The sequence below is a fragment of the Astatotilapia calliptera genome, chromosome 1, assembly GCF_964374335.1.
Source record: "Astatotilapia calliptera chromosome 1, fAstCal68.1, whole genome shotgun sequence".
Classification (NCBI taxonomy): Eukaryota; Metazoa; Chordata; class Actinopteri; order Cichliformes; family Cichlidae; genus Astatotilapia; species Astatotilapia calliptera.
Window position 1 is genome coordinate 39,562,537 of NC_137422.1, and position 14,482 is coordinate 39,577,018.

Below are 14,482 nucleotides of genomic sequence, written 5' to 3' on the forward strand. Positions count from 1 at the left end.
CTCATCTTGAGTAGAATTGCCGAGGCGGCGTTGTTGCTGGAAGCCGTGGAAGCCGTGGAAGCTGTGCTGTGTCACGGATGGTCTCAGAACTCAGAGCAGGCTGCTGGCAGCGATCCAATCACAGCAGCCGATTCATTAAAGTGTCAGAGCGCTTCTTTGATGTGTCACATCCGCATATTTCTATCATCGCTGGGGAAACTTTCAGACTCAATATATGACTGACTGCATAGTAGATCTATAAAAATAAGCGTTTTATGAAAATGCTGAATGAAAAAAAAACTTCCTTGGAAGAGATCAACGTTCAGTTTGCTGTTGAAGATTAATATACTATATTATTATTACTATACACAAAGTGTCTTTGAATGGCAGAGGTGTGCGTGCATGTGTGTGCATAATAATAATGTAATAATGTGTATGTGTTAGTCCCCATAGGGAAATAGTTCCTCTGCATTTAACCCATTCACCCAGTGAAGCAGTGGGCAGCCACCAATGCAGCGCCCGGGGAGCAGTGTGTAGGGACGGTACCTTGCTCAGGGGTACCACAGGGTAGCCGTTCAATGGAGTTGAACCCCCGACCTTCCGATCATGGGGCCACCACTCTACCTACTGAGCTATCCCTGCCCTATGTGCGCTTGAAGCCATTTATAGTTCACTTGTTTGTGGTGAGCAGCAGAACAAACAAGCGCGAGTTTAAATTTTGGACGTTTAGCTGTGATTGAGTTTTACAGCTTTTCCCACTGATTAAAACCTCCTTAATGCCAGTCATACAGCACAAAGTAATTAAGTAAGAAACAACTAACCTGTTGAAAATCAGAGCCCCGGTACCCGGGGAGAACATCTGGTTTAATGGGATGTATCGCCACATCTGCTATTTAAATACAGATACGTGTGTTGTCCACAGAAACATCAGCATCTCAGCTAAAAGCCCACAAAACCATTTCAACAACCACCAAACGATTAGCAAGCAGGTAAACAGATTCCTTTAAAACATGTAAACACAAAGTGGACACGGACACGCCGTCTGTGCTGAAAGCCCACATCTGAGATTCGGAAGCTGCAGGTTTCATCACTCCAACCGAAACTCACCGAACCAGCAACAAAACACATTTGAGAACATCGTCATGAATTCCCTTTTGCTTTGGCTGTTTTACTTCCACTGTGATAAAATCGCTCTTCTGGGCAGCTCTCTGTGTTAAACTATTCCAAGTATTAAAATGCTTTTTACGATCCCAGGAAAAAAAATAAAATGATAAGAGCCAAAAAGCTCAAACCTCGGCTCTGCACTGGCTTCAAACACTGGACACCATACTGAGCGTCCTCTAAAAATCGCCATGTTTGCTTGCCTGGCTATCACTGAGTGAGGGGCGGGGCACACCCTGGACAGGTAGGGCTGCAGGTAGGCTTGACTTTGGGCTGATATTGGCCTTACTTCAGCTGTCAGCTTGGCTTAGAATCTGGCTTTTGGTTTTGGACCTGCTTGAAACTATAAACTGTTGTGGTGCAATAAGACTGTAATTCGGATGCCCCTCCCCCTGAATAATTGATTCCATGTGTTTGTTCACCACTGTCAGCAAAGCCCTGTGATTTTTCTAAATATTTGAGTGTCTCTTCGGACTCTGAGGTCTGAGGAGCGGAGCGAGATTCAAACATAGACTAGTTCCATCAGAGCACCCCTAAAAACAACCATTAATAGTATTAACAATAACATGTTACAATAACACTCTGGCACAGCTGGCGGAGCCCACGGGCACGCCACTGCAGCCCCGTCTGGCTTCTGCTCCGTGGCTGCTGGCTGACTCCTCGTCTGGGGCTCTCCTCAGCTTCCCAGGTGGGTGGCACAGATGCCCCTCCGGTGGTCCTCCTTGGGCTCTCGCACTCCTTGGGCCTGGATCTCCTCCATGCATGCTTCATGCCCTGGGGGACAGGGCTGTGGCTCCCTACACCCTCCAGCACACAGGTGTCGAACTCCAGGCCTCGGGGGCTGAGTTTTTGCCTCGGGTTCGATAACTACAGGCTCCGCCCTAAAACGGTGGATTAGATTGAAATCTCTGATTATTCCCTCTGAATTATTCTTAGACACTACAGTAGGTCATCCAACACATTAGGTGGCTTTGGAACGTAACATTGTGACGTTTTCCAGTTGAATCATTAATATTAATTACAAGGCACGCGTGACAGTATGATTGGAAACTGAGCCCCCCTAAAAGTTTGGACCCGCCCCTGGATTCAAATATTAAAGCAATTCTACATTTTCTGCATCAGCAGCTGAACACACGAACACTGCAGTGATGCACAGTGTGGGTTCCTGTGGTGGCTCCACCCCATCTTTCCAGGTATGACCAGCGTCCGATAGAAGCTTCAGCAGTGGATGGGTCTGGAGATGTGACCACTAACGAAGGAACAGGGAAACAAGATTAAACACAAGGACTAAATCACAAAAACAAGGTACATGAAGACCTAGTTACCACCAGAACGTAGCTGACAAACTGGTGGAGAGTGGAGGACAGCGCTGGCCTCAAGAACCTTCTGCTGATTAACCGTGGATGGAACTCAGGTGAGACACCAGGGACTAAAATAAGTGCATGAAAGTCCTTCAGACTTTTTTACTGTGCGGAGTTTGTCCTGTGTTCGATTAGACACACAGGACATAATAACATGTATGTTATTATGAATGTAAATATATTTTATTAAAACAACATTAGCACAGTTACACACGGTCTTCTCTGCCTCATCAGAGAAACATCCACAGCTCAGCTGCATTTCTAATCTTATGACCTCTTACTGACCAATGGGAGCACTTTGAACTGCATGTGGCGCTCTGACCGCACGCTCATACAGCAGGTCACATGGCCAGCATAGAATCAAACTAACGCGTGAGTCTTTAGACTGTGGAGGGAAACCTGCAGGCGCAGGGAGAACATGCAAAACTTACACTGAAAGGCCCCGGCTCGGTTCGAGGTCACGGCTGACAGAGGTAGCACAGACACGGCGTGAATACACTTTCATCGTCTCAACTTTCACCAGAACTGCCATTTCCCTTCAGCTGACCCACACTGGTGAATCTAAACCCCCCGCCCTGTAGGGTTCCTATGAAGGGGGAGTCACTGCTGAAGCCTCTGCTGGACGTTAGAGGAACTGCAGGTTTTGGCACTTCAGCGTGTACCTCATAGCCCCAGAGCTCACTCCGTGTGAATGAGATGGAGTTACAGGTTTGAGTCCAGAAGCATTGAGGTGCTCAGAGATCCAGCAGCAGCAGCGGTGATGTTTTTAACCCAGAGAACAAGTTCAGCACCAGCTGAACAACTGGCTGCTGTTCACACTGGATCAAACTGTGATGTTTCACTGGTGCAGAAGAGCAGACTGCACCATCTGGTTGTGTGTTTGAAAGGCATGCAGCGCTGCTGCGCTTCATTCCTGGAAGAGCTGCATTCACAGTTTGCACATCAGCATGTAAAGCACACTCTTATCTGAAGGTCTAATCAGGTGAACAGCAGGTGACACAGGTGTGCAGGCAGCATTCCTATGATAGTGCAGCCTGCTGAGCCTGAACTGTAGCGTGCGAGTAGCGTGTCGGGAATCCACCTCAGGATCATTCAGATAAAGGTCACATCTGATAGATATGGAAAAGACGGGTTAATGTAGACACGCCGAATATTTTACAGAAACACAACTCGCATACATCTTGAATTTATTTGGAGGTGGAATTGTACGCCTTTCTTTTCTTTAAAAAAAAATACAGAAAGAAAATGAAAAAAAAAATCAAAGTAAAACATAAGGAGAACAGAATAGTCATAATTAATATGGTAACATATTCAAAAAGGAGTAGGAAGAAGCTAAACTTATCCAAGTCCATCACCTTCTTCCATTTGTACTAATAATCATCACTTTTTCCTTCCTGTCTGTGCCTTATCCAATCAGGACTCAGATTCACGCTCGAGTGTCCGGGCAAGGTGAGAGCAGTGGGAGTAGCAGGAGATCCAATCCAGAGTTCCAAGGGAGTCCAGGAGGAGAACGATGGTTACAGATGAGCTTTCCAGGTATGACCAGCGTCTGATAGAAGCTTCAAGACACTCTCTTGTACCATGACATACACACACACACACACACACACACACAGATAAACACACACACACACACACACACACACACACACAGATAAACTGACCGTCTCTAAGTTTAGCTGCAGCACACAACCTCAGGGGTGAAAGATGTTTTCTTGGGATTGCCTCTAAACATGTCTCACTTTACAAAGCTGTTTACAGGTCTCGGTCCTCATTCTGGTCCCGGTCCTGGTCCTGGTCCTGGTCCCGGTCCCGGTCCTGGTCCCGGTGCCTGTCTGATGGAAGTGACTTAAACTTGGTGCCTACTGCACCTTTAAGCAGTGAATCTCGATGGTTTTTGGGTTTCTTCGTTGATTCCCACTCACCTCAGCCAAGGACATTATGGTTTTTGTAGCGTTTGAGTGTCTGTAAACATGATAGGTGGAAAAGCTTTCAGTGGATCCTGATCAGACTTTGACCTCTGACCTTTGCCCTTTTAGATCAAAGGGATAATAATGCTATTAGAACCTGTTTCTCACTGCCGTGGTTCGTACTGACAGCTTACGAGCATGATGTTAGCTGAGTAAGAAAGCCTCACCGTTGTCCCTCAGTATCAGCTGATTTCCCGCCTGCTCCTGTCACGCTGTGTCGCGTTGCTGCTCGCTGCAGGTTTCCTTTTCCTTTTTCTTTGTGTGAGGTCTTCCTGTTCTTGGTGTTCCTGTGGTTTCCTGGCTGGCGTTGGCTGTTTTCATGTCCAGCCTGTTTTTGGACTTTATCATTATAATTTTTTGCTTCCACTTAATCTTTTTTTTTGTCGTTTTATTTTTTGCTTGGCTGGCTGATTAAAGATTAGTCCTGTGGACTGAGTGAGATCAAAATCAAAATAAAAAAGGCCTCATATTCTTAATCATGTCTCCATTATGTGATTTTGTAATCATCCGTGAACTATGTGAAAGTCCACTCTGCTGTCAGTCATGAGAGTCCGTTCACCCCGCTGAACCGGCCCTGCACTCTGACAACATGCCCCGCCCCCCACGGTATGCTGTTATGACTCTCAGACAGGTTTGTTCTATCCTGACATCTGATCTAACCCTGTTTGTCACGCTAACAAAGCCGTGGGCCTATAAGAAGCTCCGCGAAGCCGGTCTCCTGTGCCGACGGGTCCAGCAGACGCAGCATGGGTAAGTGTCTGCGCTCATTGGTAAAAATCTGAGAAACAAATCTATAAACTGCTGAGCGTCCTGTGGGCAGACCGTGTGCATCCACACAGCTCCCAAACAAACCTCAGGTTTATGTCTTTCTTTATATTTCCAAGTATTTGTAATTTTTTTCATAAAGTTTGCTCTCAGAACTGTAAAAACAGTGACCTCAAAGTAAGAAAGATTTTCAGGTTTGGATAATGGATCACTGCAGGAATGTAAAATAGCGTAATGAATTAATACACCCCACACTGGGTGTTCTCACATTTGCTTATTGGTTAAAGTGGAAGGAAAAACTAAACTGGAGGCTTCCTGTTTCTTTTTTATTCTCTCGGACTTCTGAAGCTGTGCATGAAATAAAAAAATAAGCTAAAAACAAAACAAAGGAATGTGTTTTTGTTCTTACATCCAGATGGACCAGGAGGAATTTATAATAACAGAAAGCACTGTGAAATCCTGCGGTCAGCCTGCTGTGACTTTAACGTTTCTAGTTTCACCTTCTGAAGGTTATTTACAGGATTTTCTGCTTCCTGTCTTTTGTATTTAGAAACACTATTTAAAGCTCGATTGTGTCGGATGAGCTGTACGTCTGTGTTTACTGTTAAAGAGGAAATGTTTCTGATAAACATCCAGATTTAAATTTGAACTCTTTTCATTTTTTTCACTAGTTTGTTCCAGTTTTCATATTTTGAGCAACACGACAAAGAAAGTCATCAAACTTGATTTCAAGGTTTAACAGCTCTGTGTGTGTGTGTGTGTGTGTGTGTACGTGTGTGTGTCTGTGTGTGTGTGTGTCTGTGTGTCTGTGTGTGTGTGTGTGTCTGTGTGTCTGTGTGTCTGTGTCTGTGTGTGTCTCTGTGTGTCTGTGTGTGTCTGTGTGTGTGTGTGTGTGTCTGTGTGTGTGTGTGTCTGTGTGTCTGTGTCTGTGTGTGTGTGTGTGTCTGTGTGTGTGTGTGTGTGTGTGTGTCTCTGTGTGTGTGTGTGTGTGTGTGTGTGTGTCTGTGTGTGTACGTGTGTGTGTGTGTCTGTGTGTGTGTGTCTCTGTGTGTCTGTGTGTGTCTGTGTGTGTGTGTGTGTGTGTGTCTGTGTGTGTGTGTGTGTCTCTGTGTGTGTGTGTGTGTGTGTGTGTCTCTGTGTGTACGTGTGTGTGTGTGTCTGTGTGTGTACGTGTGTGTGTGTGTGTGTGTGTGTGTGTACGTGTGTGTCTGTGTGTGTGTCTGTGTGTCTGTGTCTGTGTGTGTACGTGTGTGTGTGTGTGTGTGTGTGTGTGTGTACGTGTGTGTCTGTGTGTGTGTCTGTGTGTCTCTGTGTGTGTGTCTGTGTGTCTGTGTGTGTCTGTGTGTGTGTGTGTGTGTGTGTGTGTGTGTGTGTGTGTGTGTGTGTCAGCTCAGAAGATAGCTCTGATCGTTTACGCCCACCAGAGTCCGGCTTCGTTCAACGCGGCGGCTCGAGACGTGGCGCTGCAGGAGCTGAAGCTGCAGGGATACGAGGTCATCGTGTCTGACCTGTACGCCATGAACTTCAAAGCCAGTGCCACGCGGGATGACATCATCGGTGACCCCCCCCACACGGGGAACACACACACACACACATTATTGCTTGTTTCATCATCAGTGCTTTACAGTTTTTTTCATCGTTTTATTTTTAAATCAGAGCAGAGTGCAGGAGCTCATCATATTTGTACATTTAAACTTTATGACTTCAGATGCTGCGAGACAGAGATGACTGCAGGCGTGTCTCTCTGAGCTCACGTTGCATCTGTCAGTCAGTTTTTGGCCTTTTTTGTGCTTCGTCTGCATTCATCTGACATATTTATTCTTTGTTGTTTTGTGTCTTTGGGCACGTTTTGAGCCGAGCTTCATCTTTCTCATTGTCAGCAAATCCTGGCAAAACACCAACTCGAGCTTTAATGCTGCTCTCTGTGTGTCTCTCAGTTTGTGGTCCATCACCTCACCTTTAAATCCTCACCTTTAAATCTGTGTAAATATTTAAAGTGAATGAAACATACCTTGGTCTGATTCGCAGGCTAATCATTTCTTTGTCTGCTGTAGTCTGCTCTTTAATGCTGTAGTGCTCAGACGGGGCATGCTCTGAGCTGAAATGCCCCTCAGCTCCACATGGTGACACAACTTCTGTGTGCAGTGGACACCAAAGAGGAAGCTGAAACTTTAAGACACGTCTCCCGGTGAAAAACAGCTCCTGTGCGCCCTGAACTATCATCAGAACTTTTAATGATTGGACTGATGGATGAAGGCATGCCACGTGACTCTTGCTAACCTTGCCTTCATCACCTCATCAAACACTTTGAAGCTACCCAACAAACAGCTCTGCTGCCTCAGCTTTGCACTCAGACCTTAGATGCTGACCTGAAGGGATGTTTCAGGGACTATGTGAGATTTGCCTTTTTCCAGCCGCTACAGCTTTTGTTATAGTTTCTACAGAAAGTTTTTAAAAAATGCTGCTGATCAGTTTTTTGCACACTGGACTATCTCCCCTCACAAGCATCACACTTGTTAATAAATTATGGCCTTTGATGGGTATCAGTGAAATAACTCTCAGCTTAAGTCAAAGGTTTGTTTTATATAGAAAGGGTGCCTCTGGGTTGAAAACACCCAATTAAAGTGAACCGATAAAACCTCCCAGTGAGATTCTGACTGAGCGTGTTGTGTTCAGGTGATGTGAGGAACTCTGAGCATTTCCAGTACGGAGAAGAGACCCTGCACGCCGGGATGGAGGGCCGTCTCAGCGAAGACATCGTAGCTGAGCAGCGCAAAGTAACAGAGGCCGAGCTCATCATCTTCCAGGTCAGAGGTCACTAAAAGCTGCAGTTATTGAGTGTCACAACTTCCCATTTCATGATGAGTAACCTCTCCATCGTGCCCACAAACACAAGTGAGCCCACATCCTGGATTATCCTGAGAATACAGAGATCGGTTCCATTTTTAATGGTTTGTAATGTTCAGCTTCTGTGTTCTAAATTCAACAAGCTCCTTAAATCGCCCTGCTCATCGGGAATGTTGTTGTTCTTCTGAAAGATTATTCCTGAGGCGGATTCATGAAAGGTCAGAATATTTAAAGTGAAGCAGAACACAGACTAATAAAACCACCATCTGAGCAACATGAAGTAAAGTGGTTTTAGAAATAAATTTAGATTTAAATAGGATTTAGATTTTCAGGGTGATAAAATTCATCTTCCTCAGTAGCTGTCGTATCTCTATTGCAAATAAAATTCTCCAAACCTGGAGCTCCGCCTTCTCGGACGGTCTGTTAGTACAGTGACCTCACAGCAGCCATATTTTTGGTCACATGAGGTCATTGAAAATACTCCATAAGGCTCCAACAGAACAATTATTCGGTATTCAGAATACATTTACCTTGTTGAAATAAAGGGATTACACGGCGGTATTTTCCTGTTTCACACTGTCGCGGGTCAGGACTGTTTGGGTTTTGTTTGACAGCTATGTTGTTGTTCCAGGCAGCAGCGTTACGGTTGCCATGGTTACAGGGTGACGCTCTCTCTGCCACTGTGTGTTTCCTGGGTGAGAGAGGCCTTGTTGTTGTTGTTGTGCTAAGCTAACAGGCAGAATGCTACAGGCTCTAAAGAATGCAGCATCATGGGCAGTGTAGTCCGTGCTGCAGGGAGAATGGACTGTCATACCCGTGATGTGTCTGTGAGCGAGGAGGGAGAAAAATGAAAAGTATGAGCTGTCACGGAGCAGAAACGGGAGCTGGAAGCATGTAAATATAATAATAACCACTGCAGCCAAAAAGAGTGCCTGACGAGCCCAGCTGTAAGTAAGCTGTTAAGACTCGACTGTACACCGTGTTCGTGTTTTCCTCTGAAACAATAAGTTTTGTTGCAGCAGCCTTTCAACGCCTCTCTCTGTGTCTCGCTAGCAAACTTGACCCACACAACAAAGTAAAGTTAGTTTTCGGCTACGAGCCCGACATGAACCCGATATATTAGCCAGAGGTCCCTTTACTACGGTTCAGTGCCGCGGACCTTCAGTAATAGTAATAAATCACATTCATGTAGTTGTAAACTGCTTGATAATATATTAAGTTGTGGTGGACCACTAGAGGGCTCCACTCACACCCAGTGTTGAGGAAGTGTGTTGCTGTGTTTTGTGGCGCGATGTGTTCAGTTGATTTTGGAGAGGAATAAAGAAGGAGTGAGAACTGAGAGCTCTGTGTCGTCCATGCTTACCTCCACCACAAAGTAATCCAAAGTATTCAGAATACGTTACAAAATACATTTTGGGGCATGTATTCTGTAATCTGTAGTGGAATACATTTTAAAAGTAACCTTCCCAACACTGGTTATAGAAACATTCTTCCATGTACAGAGACCAGCTACCAGGCTGTAAACATGTTTGTTTCTGTTGTAAAGTTTGGAAGTCTATGGGGACTGACTCACTTCTGCCTCTGCTGGACATTAGGGGAACTGCAGCTTTTAGTACAGGCATGTTTGCGTCTTTGGAAATGCTTGATGTAAAAGAGTGTTGAACTAGAAAATGACTGAGAATAATAAAATTCTGAATGGTATTAATAACAACATTATTTTTTCCTTCTGTAGTTTCCTTTGTACTGGTTCAGTTTTCCCGCCGTCATGAAGGGCTGGATAGACAGAGTGCTGTCACAGGGCTTCGCTTTCTCCCTGGAAAAGATGTACGATAACGGGATATTCAAGGTACGTTCCAGCAGAGAACATCAAATCATTAGAAGGATGCAACAAATAACACAACCAACTCCATTAATATCAGTCTGGATTTATCGATTTAACCTACATTTAAGTGGGACAGTCAGGTGATGCGCTCATGTTTCAGAGATGAAAAGCAAAAGACAAGAAAGGAATTTCTGTACATATGTTTGAAAATTATTGGAAAACTTGATGTTGATAAAATAAAGAGCTTTTCTTTGTGGACGTGTTTTGGTCTGGTTATCCAACTGTATGTTATATTTCCTCTAAGGATAAAAAAGCCATGTTGTCGTTCACGACCGGAGCAGCTCCGACGATGTTTCAGCCTGACGGCATCAACGGGGACATCAACGTCACCCTGTGGCCTCTGCAGGTGAGACACCCGAGAAATAAACTCAAAACAAAGACCAAGAATTCACAACTTACTACAAGCATAGTAAATTATATAATTAATCGGCATGCACAACTATGCAGTAAGATCCAGTAAGATGAGAAGTCAAAACATTAAGGCAACATCGTGAACCAGAACACACAAAACAGAAAGTTCTTAGGAGGAAAATCAAAGACTCAGTGATGCTGCAACAAATCAAACAAAAGAATTCAAAACTTCAAACAGCAGAAGAGTAACAAAAACTCAGAGGATCCACTGTAATCCTAATCTCACATACAGAAACCTGTTGGAGGCAGATTAATGGGAATCGATCATAGCTGTGATGTTCCTGTTGGAGACAGATGTTGTTTTCATTCCTGAGTTATTAAATGTCACAATTTTATCAAATCCACTGGAGCCTCTCAGTCACACATGGATGTGGTACAGCATCAGGGAGACGGGCCTGGCCCTCAAAGCTCATTTTTTTCAATGTGTATGGTTATCGTAGTGAAGGCCCATATTTTATCCCAGAGGATTATCTTATTCTGATCCTAACAAGCTGCAGCACAAACAAAGGCACAAATGTGATTCAGTGTCTCGGCTGATAAAACTGTGATAAACCACTGAAGCTCCTCCAGTGTTTCAAAGCTGACTTTGTCCTCATCCGTTGGCCCATTTACCGCCGTTATCAGCTGATACAAACAGACATGCACCCTCCTCCTCTGACAGGCAGGCTCGTGGAGCTGAACAGAAATAATTTGTTGACTGCTGAGGGGCCAGGGTACGATAAAGGAACGCCTCTAATTCATGCAAAGCTACAGTAGGAAAGTCCAAGGAAAAAAATATGAAGCTTTAACTGAGCATCAGGAGTCTTTGAAAAGCAGCAACACTGCTGATGTGGGTGTGATTACATAAAAAGGAGATAAGAGCCAGTCACCGAGCTGCTGGTACAGTGGGGCAAAAAAGTATTTAGTCAGCCACCGATTGTGCAAGTTCCCCCACTTAAAATGATGACAGAGGTCAGTAATTTGCACCAGAGGTACACTTCAACTGTGAGAGACAGAATGTGGAAAAAAAAAAAATCCATGAATCCACATGGTAGGATTTGTAAAGAATTTATCCGTAAATCAGGGTGGAAAATAAGTATTTGGTCACCTCAAACAAGGAAAATCTCTGGCTCTCACAGACCTGTAACGTCTTCTGTAAGAAGCTTTTCTGTCCCCCACTCGTTACCTGTATGAATGGCACCTGTTTGAACTCATCATCTGTATAAAAGACACCTGTCCACAGCCTCAAACAGTCAGACTCCAAACTCCGCCATGGCCAAGACCAAAGAGCTTTCGAAGGACACCAGGAAAAGTATTGTAGACCTGCACCAGACTGGGAAGAGTGAATCTACAATAGGCAAGCAGCTTGGTGTGAAAAAATCAACTGTGGGAGCAATCATCAGAAAATGGAAGACATACAAGACCACTGATAATCTCCCTCCATCTGGGGCTCCACGCAAGATCTCATCCCGTGGGGTCAAAATGATCATGAGAACGGTGAGCAAAGATCCCAGAACCACACGGGGGGACCTGGTGAATGACCTGCAGAGAGCTGGGATCAAAGTAACAAAGGTCACCATCAGTAACACACTACAACGGCAGGGAATCAAATCCCGCAGTGCCAGACGTGTTCCGCTGCTGAAGCCAGTGCATGTCCAGGCCCGTCTGAAGTTTGCCAGAGAGCACATGGATGATACAGCAGAGGATTGGGAGAATGTCATGTGGTCAGATGAAACCAAAGTAGAACTTTTTGGTATAAACTCAACTCGTCGTGTTTGGAGGAAGAAGAATACTGAGTTGCATCCCAAGAACACCATACCTACTGTGAAGCATGGGGGTGGAAACATCATGCTATGGGGCTGTTTTTCTGCCAAGGGGACAGGACGACTGATCCGTGTTAAGGACAGAATGAATGGGGCCATGTATCGTGAGATTTTGAGCCAAAACCTCCTTCCATCAGTGAGAACTTTGAAGATGAAACGAGGCTGGGTCTTCCAACATGACAATGATCCAAAACACACCTCCCGGGCAACAAAGGAGTGGCTCCGTAAGAAGCATTTGAAAGTCCTGGAGTGGCCTAGCCAGTCTCCAGACCTCAACCCCATAGAAAATCTGTGGCGGGAGTTGAAAGTCCGTGTTGCTCGGCGACAGCCCCAAAACATCACTGCTCTCGAGAAGATCTGCATGGAGGAATGGGCCAAAATACCAGCTACTGTGTGTGCAAACCTGGTAAAGACCTATAGTAAACGTTTGACCTCTGTTATTGCCAACAAAGGTTATGTTACAAAGTATTGAGTTGTATTTTTGTTATTGACCAAATACTTATTTTCCACCCTGATTTACGAATAAATTCTTTACAAATCCTACCATGTGGATTCATGGATTTTTTTTTTTTTCACATTCTGTCTCTCACAGTTGAAGTGTACCTCTGGTGCAAATTACTGACCTCTGTCATCATTTTAGGTGGGGGAACTTGCACAATCGGTGGCTGACTAAATACTTTTTTGCCCCACTGTACCACCAGCAGTTCAAAGTTCTTTTGGGACTTTTGTTTCTCTCTTTTTATCAAATAACAGAAGCTGAAGGTAAACATATAAACAAAACTGACTCAAAGCAGGAACCCAGAAAACAGAAAATCCATGAAGTGAATGAGAACAAACATCAGATGATAAGTCTGGGAAGCCAACAGCTGACGGTTAATGATTGGAGTGAAAACAGCTAGGTAACAAGAAACAGGTGAAAATAATCAAGGAAATAAAGAGCTACCAAAATAAAACGGGAAATGACTGAGCACAGAGACAAAACCCTAACACAATTAAAGTTGATAAAGAAGGGCATAAGACGGAAAGCTACACAAATAACACATAACAAACCCAAAGATGAATGCTTGTGGAATCATCTTCCTCCCTTCTGTCTGCTCTTGTTTCTTCCAGAATGGGATTCTGCACTTCTGTGGATTTCAGGTTCTGGCTCCTCAGATTTTCTGGAGTCCGGCTCACAGTCCCCCAGCTGCACGAGCCGCGATGCTCGAGGGGTGGCGGACTCGACTCAAAGGACTACTTGCAGAAAATCCTTTGACCTTTGCCCGCTGTGAGCTCTTTGACCTCAGCTTTCAGGGAGGATTCTTACTTCGGCCGGAAGTGAAGGAGGAACTAGCGACGCAGCCTCTCGGCATCTCCACAGGACACCACCTGGGGAAGCCGCTGCCGCCCAATAACCAGACCAGAGCGGCCACAGCGGAAGACGAACGAGGCAACGGGAAGAAGGCGTGTGGCTCCATTCGTACAGTGTAATTCACGCGTGGTTTTAGACACGTTTACTGAAGTTTGAATAAAACTTTGTATTAAAGCACTTACTTTGGTGCTGGAGCATTTCTCTTTTTAGAATATCTGAACAAAGAAAAGCTTTTACTCTAAAACAAATTCTGTCGTCATAAACATGAAGCAATACATTTGATGAAAGTGTAACTGAAATGTATGAAATAAAAGTTTTATGTATTCCAAAAAAACATCAAAGAAATTATGCTTGATGTAAAGTGAATGTATCCTAATCAAATAAAGTTTATTTCACCAGATTTCATTAAACGTAACATTTTAAGTTGCACCCACCTGCTTTTATACAACTGAATTACTTAATGCCAGCTTTTTAAATATATTGTTTTAGTGAGTCAGCTTTTGGAAAGGTTTTTAAAAATCCCAGAAGTATTCATGCCTTTGGTTTTTATTTATTTTGTAAAACAGGAATGTCAAACATAAAGTCCGTGGGCTGAATGGGTATAGAAAAGACGCCATACCCAGGGCATAAGTTATTGAGCTTTTATTTGTATTTTCAGTTTTTTACAAATTATTTTACTGACAAAGACCTTGCCACAGCCAGTAACAGATAGAAAAACAGAACAATTTTTTTTTAAAAATAAATTTAAATTATTATTTTCTTCTTTAAATATAAACTTTTAGTTAGTCCAAAATTCAGGATAGTCTTGGCAAAAAGCTACCAGAGCTTTTTCTGTATGTCCATGATGTAAAATGAGTTGGACCCCCCTGTTATGTAAGGTTCAGGACAGATTAGTTCTATGTTACTCGAATAAAATGAGAAGAGAGGAAAAAAAGCAATGACACGTTTCTGAT

At 44.1% G+C, this 14,482-nt stretch overlaps 1 protein-coding gene and 1 long non-coding RNA gene across 4 annotated transcripts; one reads left to right on the plus strand and one right to left on the minus strand.

The window, feature by feature from the left end:
* Window positions 1-803: 803 nt before the first annotated feature.
* On the minus strand, window positions 804-4,384 carry LOC145429746 (uncharacterized). The gene is made up of 2 exons (XR_013910036.1): window positions 4,244-4,384; window positions 804-4,074 (listed from the first exon to the last, which is right to left on the minus strand). It is a non-coding gene; the product is annotated as an uncharacterized LOC145429746 (long non-coding RNA).
* nqo1 (NAD(P)H dehydrogenase, quinone 1) lies at window positions 3,958-13,929 on the plus strand. 3 transcript variants are annotated; one of them, XM_080303653.1, is made up of 7 exons: window positions 3,958-4,037; window positions 4,263-5,221; window positions 6,626-6,793; window positions 7,913-8,043; window positions 9,816-9,929; window positions 10,210-10,311; window positions 13,289-13,929. In XM_080303653.1, exons 2-7 carry the CDS (start codon window positions 5,218-5,220, stop codon window positions 13,646-13,648), a joined length of 879 nt encoding a protein of 292 aa, XP_080159779.1. In that variant the 5' UTR covers window positions 3,958-4,037; window positions 4,263-5,217; the 3' UTR covers window positions 13,649-13,929. The 3 variants fall into 3 exon arrangements, with proteins under 3 accessions (XP_080159779.1, XP_080159775.1, XP_080159780.1); XM_080303649.1 differs by having other exon boundaries at window positions 3,990-4,037; window positions 4,253-5,221; XM_080303654.1 differs by lacking the exon at window positions 3,958-4,037 and having other exon boundaries at window positions 5,199-5,328.
* The last annotated feature ends 553 nt before the right edge of the window (window positions 13,930-14,482 follow it).